The following is an 8216-nucleotide window of genomic DNA, read 5'->3' on the forward strand; positions in this document are numbered from 1 at the left end:
GAGACATGAGGTTCTTTTACGTGCCGTAAAGCTAAGACACGGGACCCATGGCTTAAAGTCCCTCCCGGAGGACTTGTTCCCTGAATTTTTCTGCCCTTAAAAATTCCACGACCTCCGCCGGGTTTGAACCCGCCTACCTTGAGTCATGAGGTGGGAACGTTACCCCTAGACTACGGAGGCCGCTGCCTACCACAGTAAGTGATACCTATTACTGAAGTGCCTTTATCAGAGTCAAAGGCAAATAATTTCAATTTTAATGTAAAACTGTCCTTGGTAGGGACAGCTACACACAGAGAACAATTAGTTACTATGGGATTCTGATGATGATGTATAACACACAGAGATATTGGGTTTTCGGACTTTATCCATCGTCCTGGTTTTTAAGATAACTAAGAAAAATACGACGTTTCGGAAACTGCATCTGTTTCCGTCCTCAGGTGAGGGAAAACACCTATTCTGTTGGGTCCCTTAGAAAGAGCTAGCCTCAGTCAGTGACCCAACAGAATAGGTGTTTTCCTTCACCTGAGGACGGAAACAGATCTGGTTTCCGAAACGTTGTGTTTTTCTTGGTTATGTTAAAACCAGGACGATGGATAAAGTCTGAAAACCCAATATCTCTGCACAGAGAACAGTATTTTGATCTCTAGATTAGTGAATGCTGAATGGAATCATTTTGACATAGTGATATGATTATTACATTGTCTTCTAGATTTAGCATCTGATGTTCAGATATAATAGGTTTTCAATCTCTTCTCAATTTCCATTTAATCTGTAATTGCAGGAATCTCGTTTGGCTTGGCTGCAGTATCATAAAAAGAAATGGGCCCTTCAAGCTAAGCAAAGGTCAGAACGAAACAGTTTTGGGAAACGTACTCGTATCGGAGATTCTGTTGAGGGACATGGACAGGCTGGAAGTTTGCTAGCTATGGGAAGGAACCCAGCTGCAGGTACCCTTGGAGGATTCTTGCGTCGGGCACAACGAACACTCTTAGATACACCATGGCAAATAATACAGGTAACAGTAATGGGCAATCACATCCTTATATTTTAAGTTTCTTTTGTATATGTGATTTAACAGTGCTTTCAGTATTGAGACTGTAGCATCAGGTGGTTGGATAAATTATGACTAAGGAAAGATTTGGACGGAAAAGGCCATGGCCTAATGGCACTTGTCTGTGGGGGCTGAGGAAACCTGTGAAAAACTTCAGTCATGATTGCCAGTGCCCCAGCTGATATTTCAATGAAGCACCTCCCAAATACAAGTTGAGCTTTACCTCTACACCAGCCTGTTCTGTGATATTTTAAGTTATAATTTTTATCTACTGTTATATTTCATTCACTACAGTTGTACAAATATTTGTATGAGTGTTTCTTGAATGAGTCCATTTTGTACTGATGTATACAATTTTGATTCAGCTTTCAGAGACAAATAAATCAGGAGTATTTAAAGTCTGGGCTTTGGTGGGGCAAGAACTTCATAATATCCGATTGATTGTGCCACGAATCTTCTATGTAAACCAGCGCTTTCCTCGCCCAGAGCCAAACAAAGACGAAGCTGCACTTTGGAGGAAATGCAGCCGTATTCTGCCTCGCTCTCGTCCTGTGTTCAACTTGTATGAGTATACAGTGCCTGAGGATTTGTATCGGGAGCATAGTCAGTGAGTGTAGAAAGGATTTGGGTTCCACAAAACAGTGATTGTAATTGCCAACTATTGATGCTCAAGAATTGGACTATACAAACTTCTGCCCCCTGAATGGATTTTAAGTGATATAGAAGAGGAAGTCAGAGGAAATTAAAATTTAAGAGTTACAAAATACAGTTTTGCAGCATGTTATGGTCTCTGCTTCCTTTTCTTTTACAAAGCACACCTCTGAAAGAATTTTAAAAATCAATAATCTATTTTCATGGGACTCTTTCTGCTTTAGTAGAAATAAAGGTTGTCTGTGCTGTGTTGATGTGTAACATCACTGAATAAAATTACTTTTTTTAAGTGAGGGGAGCAAATAGAGAGAGTAACATGGAATAATGGTATCTGTCTAGTAATCAGCCTGTATTTGTTAACATGTGGTGTGACTACAAATGCAAAGTAATGTGAATGGTCAGGAAAGATGGGGAGACTTTCTACAGGGAAGCCATAGCAATGAGAACATTCCAACTGAAGTCTCAGTTTTATACTTTATGTTTCTTTCAATTGATAGTGTTCATAATACACACACACACACACACACACACACACACATAGGGGTGATAGCATTTCTTTGTGGCCTTAGTACACTGTATGTTTTAGCAAGATGTTCCTGGAGTTTCGCTTCTCTTGTCTAAGAAAATCACACTGTATGTAGACTGTAGAGTAATTGAAGATTCTGTCCATGTCTTCACTTAAACCATTTAACTACATGGTGTTACAGTGACAGATGAAAGTGGTGTTGTCAAACATCCACGCACAGATTTCACACCAACATGATGAATTATATGACACAAGCTGCTCACTTTCTATGATGTCAAGAATGACATTTTGGATTTGATCTTTTAAGCTTCCAGAGTGCATGGATTATTTCTATAGGATTGTTCATTAAAGTTTACACAAAGATAAGTTACATACATTACATTGTTTACAATAAATGGAAATTCACTTTCATTTAAAGAATTTTCTTTTGACAGATAATTTACAAAGAACACATTTCTTTCATAAAATACGTAATTATTTTATTACAGAGCCATGACACAGATTTTTGAGTGTTTGCAGCAGATTATACAGGAAAAGTCTAAATTATGTAGCTATATAAGAATGAGGTTTTATAAGATTGTACAATTCACATAGTTAATTTGTTTTCATGCCTGAAGGGAGCTGACTGCAGACTTGTCAATGCCTGACATAGAAGGCATATATGAAACTCAAGTATCACTGGAGTTTCGTGCCCTGCTTCATCTTGGTTGTGTATGCACTGTTGAACGCAATGAAGCTCGACGATTGGCAGCAGTAGGCTTACGGGATGGTACTGATACATTCTCCATGCACCAGCTCCAGTTTCGCAGTCTGGCACACCATCCGTACCTACAGCCACAGGCTGGAATACTCCAGCATTTGTATCTCTATCACAGTCGAGCTCCTACTGGACAGCGTGCCATGTTTGGTCTGTTCCTGACACCAAGCAGGCGTGTTGTTGTGTTTGTGTTGGATACAGTTCGCACCAACCAGATGCCCAATATGGCAAATCTGTACAGCAATGAACGCAGTGAAAAGTAAGTTTTATTACATTTATAAGCTATAGAAAATTGTATATATCTAAAATGAACAGTACTGATTGCTGTTGTCCTTTCAGTAGTGTGAAATATTTATGACATGCTTATCAAGCTGATAGTAGCTTGTGTAGGCTTTGTTTGCTAGCCTTAAATGCTCTTTGGAAAAGGTGAACAAATTCTGTGTGAGGCTTCAAAGGTATACAGTATTAACTAAGAGAGTACAAAGATTCATGCTTATGAATGACAAAGTTTATGATGTTGTCACATGATAGTGACTAGTGATGGGGTTTGGTTTGGTTTAGTTTGGTAATTGGATTTACTGAACTCTTACAAATCATAACTACAAGTACGTATAGTGCTGTCACTAGTCTACACACTGAGCTTCTCACTACTTCTCACCAGCTGTTGCCTCGTAACAGATCCCAGCATTGTCCTCTTCTGCTCATGTCGTGACTGTCTTACACCTAGCCCATGTCTTGAAATGTCCACACATTCTTGACTGGATATGTTGTCTAATTTGTGCTTGTTGTATAGCTTTGGAGCAGACCCAATAGGAAACACTGTTTCCAGCAGCTCTGTATTGTGGCGTCAAATGTTCATTGCCACAGAAACATGTTTATTGGCTGTTCCCTAGCAACGGCCATCTCTTGTGGCTCCAATATTCTGATCTTTCAGCTGCCATGAGACATGACTTGCTCCTTAAGGCTGCTCATCCCAAGTATCCTGTTGGTATATTACCATTTAAATTTATGGTTTATGGGGCCAGAACTTCTGACGGTGGCAGGTGCTCCTACAGCACCAGTGCATAAGGAAGGTGTTGGTAATCTTTACTTCCATTTGGGAGGAGGCTGGTCTCTCCCCATTGTTCTGACACTCCTTTTCCACAGGCTGATGGAAGACTCGACTGTTAGTTTTATGACTTCCAGCTGTAGGATCTTCCTGAGGGCTTCATTGAGTGTCTTGCTTTCCAGGTGTAGCTGTCATTTTACTGCATGTCTCTTCTACCATTGTTGAATGCCTTGCCTGATCCACTACAAACACGGTTCTCATGTTGTGCAGAAAAGGCATGGTTGGTCAACTGTCCAATGGCAGTGGCAGTCTCCTACAGGGGCTTACCAATGATTCAGGTTCCTTTTTGCAGTTGATTGCAGCACCCTGCAACCAGGTTTAGTTGCTCTCATTGTTTCCTCATGCATCGCACCTTTGGGGGCTTCCTGTAGAATGTGGGAAGCCTGTTCCCTCATGGCTACTGCATGTGGTACCCCTTTGTAGTGCTGTCATGTCACAATATGTTCATCCTTAATGAGCACATTTTTTTATGTTCCATTCATTCTCATATCTTGTCATTGTAACTAACAAATACTGTGTTAGAGAAGCTAAAATAGTTGAAAACTACCATTTCCAAAGCCTGAAATGGGACATGATTCAGAATTAGTACCACCCACCTCCCATCCTCACAACCCCCTAAGATCGAGCATAATATTATCCTGCCATCTCATTTTTTTAAGTTAGTTATTTAATGACTGTCAGTATTAAGGCTGTAATATTTGAATCTCCAACTCCATCTTCCAAATGGATGTTCTCTACAAAAATGTCTGTATTCCTCATTTCCCCCATTCTAGTCAGGTACCCAGCCCATCAGTAAAAGTTTCATAACACAACACTTCTTGATGGAGGTGGTTATATAAACCCTGTGCTCAACTGCCAAGTTGGAGTACTACTCTTGTTTCTTGTCTGTGATTGCTTGTTCATTATATTTGTAGTTCCTCCATATCCAGAGGCTGTCTCTTCCTTCCACAACCCATGGATATGTGCCATTGACAAGGGAGACACTCAACTTGGCATGTTTCTTTTCATGCAGATTACGGATTTCTGTCTTATTCTGACTCATATGCAGTTGTGATTCAGTACTTATTGTGGCCCCATAACCAGTAATTAGTAAATATTTTTATAGTTTATTTTCCCGTACATTGGTCTTCCAGATCAGTCTGTCTTTGATTAAGGAATGTTGAGATTCCTTACTTTACTGCTATTTGTGGACATATTTTCAGAATTCCACTATAAAATGTTTTGGAGCATGATTAACATGAGAATTTTTTATCATGGCCTGTCATCGAAAATATCTCTATCTACCAGATCTACCAGGCAAATTAAAGTCCATAATGTACCTGTTGTGTTTATTGGCCATGTGTAACTACCATGAAAGTGTGTTTTCTTGTGCACAGGATAAAAAGGGGGAAATCTGAAGATTCGCTTCCTCCGAAAAACCTTACATTTGAAGTCAGAGTTGAGACAGATGCTCGACAAGTATACAGACTCATTCAGAGGGCTCTGCAAGACTACAGGGATGAAAAGAAAGGACCGACATTACTGTCTGTACAATCACCTCTTGGTAAGTAGATTTTGCTGAAGTGCCAAAAGCTGTACTATAAGCGAGTAAATTCTGTACTCAGAAAATTACAGTTTCTCAAATAACAGAGTTGTTGAATTTGAGAGCGCTTGAAATTGAAATTGTAATTGTGTATATATTAGGATAACCTGGTTCAGCTTAATGTTTTGTGGAAAATAGGAAAGTTACTCTTATGCAAATATATCTGAAGGGCAAAGAGACCATGCAAGTGAGAATATGTATGGAGAGCAAGGACACACCAAGGGCAGCTGTGGTAGTAGATGAAGGAAATTGTGTTGAGGATCTCAAAAAATTGTTACGACCTACAGTGCACCTCTATCTAGAGCCAAGGTCAAGAATGGTGAACTATACTTCCATGCCCTCATAATTCTTGAGGGGATAGTGCTTAATTAACCTTTAAACNAGACTGCGATAACGTCTCTAGACTCAACATCCGGTGTTACCGTGACATGCACAAGTGTCGTCATCAGCAACTTCCATTCAGGGGTGTCCAGAACGTATGAATTCTTGCTCAGAAACAAGAAATTGCGAAAATTCTCCTTTGGTGTCAGTGCAAAAATTTTAACATGTTTTATACAATCTGTAAATTACAATATCTGATTCTATATTCTTTCGAGAAAAAAACAGCGTTTATTTCGTTCGATTATCACAGAAATAGCAGAAATAGGAGCAAAATTAGTAAGTGACTACAATTTTCACGAATCTCAAATAGCGGCCATTTAAAGAACTCCGTACCGTTGCCACAACCTAAGTTTAAAGGGCCGTAGGATAAAGGTTAATTAAGCACAGGGACAACTTTACCTTTCCTTACTTACAATGAAGCAGGAAGTCTTGGTTGTGATTTGGAGGCATATTTCTACTGTATTTAGCAGTGGCTTGTAGGAAGCACCAAAGATTGATAGGGATCTTAGAAAGAAAAATATATGCATACATTCCTAGTAAAAGCTTCTTGACATGTAAAATGCATTTCTTTATAAACAGAAGTGATCATACAAATTTCTGTTTTTTAGATTACTTCACATTATTTTGTTTCATTTTGGCAGATTTGCAGACACTGAGTTCCCTGATGCCTGGTCTGGGAGAACTCCCTCTTGTTCCAGTTCATGTTCAGGACGCTGAAGGTGTCTGGGACCTAAACTGGCAGCGAACTGGGGCTCGCAACATGTTGCGACATTACCTAAACAGTGAGACTATACTTGAACTCACTGCAGAGCAGGCTCGCTACTTCCATGTTCCTCTAGGAAATCTTCCAGCTGACCCAACCATTTTTGCTGCCGATCTCTTCTATGCCCGCCATCTTATGAAACACAACTTCCTCCTTTGGTGTTCTCCAACTGAACGCCCAGATCTCGGAGGAAGAGAAGCAGATGACAATAGGTTTGTTACAACTTTTTGTTCATCACACGGCATTACCATGGTTACCCTGCTACCATGACTGGACAGACATACATGTCATCTGTACTAGAATACACAGAGTTCCTGTATGCATTCTTTATATCTCTGCACTCTAAATGCTTGTAGCTGTTACAGGTATAACATCACAGATACACACCATCATCATGTTATTAATTGTTGACATAGAAACAGTATTTATTTAATACACATTTCATAGGTATATGGATGATGTAACTCCATGCCAGGTTTCATATGCCTAATTCCAGCATTTTTTTAGTTATCACTGTCAAACCAAAAGGTAAATGTAAAAATCATGCAGCTATCATTTTTGTTGTCTCATATTTCACACACACCCACAAAACCTTTAACAAACGTTGCATATTTTTCAAAGACGCATTACTGTACATAATTTGATGATCCTATATGAAGTGGCACTCCCTCCTCACAAGTTCACGCATCTGTCATGTTAGCATTACTGATTTTATGAGGTTTGGGTGTACGTGGGGCAATCCAAAAGTTTCCGAAATTTGAATTTTGCCCGCGAATGGTTATGAGTACATCGAAATACCGCTAGGTGTCTCCTCACACATCCTCACATCAGTGTGGCAAGTGGAACGCTAGTGAGGTTAAGTGTTATTACGTTCGTTTTTTGTGAAGAAAGTGCGGATTTTACTCTAATACGGTGGTGTTAGACAACAGTAGTAAGATTCCGTATATTGCAGAATTAGTTTTGGTTTCCGTATCGCGAGTTACGAGTACGTACAGTGCGGGGTTCGAGCAAAAACACAACGGCCGGAAGCACACGTGCTTCCGACCGGGGACTCTCACAACATAAAATGAGTGGCCTAGAAATGGAAGCAGAAACAATGGAAGAGGTAGGAATACACGACGAAGCAGGGGAAGAAGTGGTGATGGAGGATGTGGATTATGCAGAGATAAACAATAAGACGGTTACACAAAAGAAGAGGGTGGCAGGAAAAACAGGACCTGAACTGTCGTCAGAAGAGGAACTGATGGCACAATTTAGCACCGTTAGAAGCCGTAAAAAACCAAGGAAACTGGTAACTGATGTCGTAAAGAAGAGCACAAATAGCCATCAGAAGTCCAAAGAGATACAGAATCAGAATGAAATCCAGGAAAGGGCTGAAGAAGGAAGAACGGAAACGG

The 8216-nt window shown here is 40.0% G+C and overlaps 1 protein-coding gene across 1 annotated transcript in view; it reads left to right on the top strand.

Moving 5' to 3' along the window:
* Positions 1-8216, top strand: part of LOC111863384 (DNA polymerase epsilon catalytic subunit A) — a 75709-nt gene that overhangs the window by 41987 nt on the left and 25506 nt on the right. The window contains exons 20-24 of the mRNA XM_023849653.2: positions 782-1015; positions 1417-1658; positions 2846-3244; positions 5470-5636; positions 6698-7031. Of these exons, the coding sequence (XP_023705421.1) occupies positions 782-1015; positions 1417-1658; positions 2846-3244; positions 5470-5636; positions 6698-7031 (1376 nt within the window). The remainder of the gene's footprint in view (positions 1-781; positions 1016-1416; positions 1659-2845; positions 3245-5469; positions 5637-6697; positions 7032-8216) is intronic.

The sequence above is a fragment of the Cryptotermes secundus genome, unplaced genomic scaffold (assembly GCF_002891405.2).
Source record: "Cryptotermes secundus unplaced genomic scaffold, Csec_1.0 scaffold568, whole genome shotgun sequence".
Classification (NCBI taxonomy): Eukaryota; Metazoa; Arthropoda; class Insecta; order Blattodea; family Kalotermitidae; genus Cryptotermes; species Cryptotermes secundus.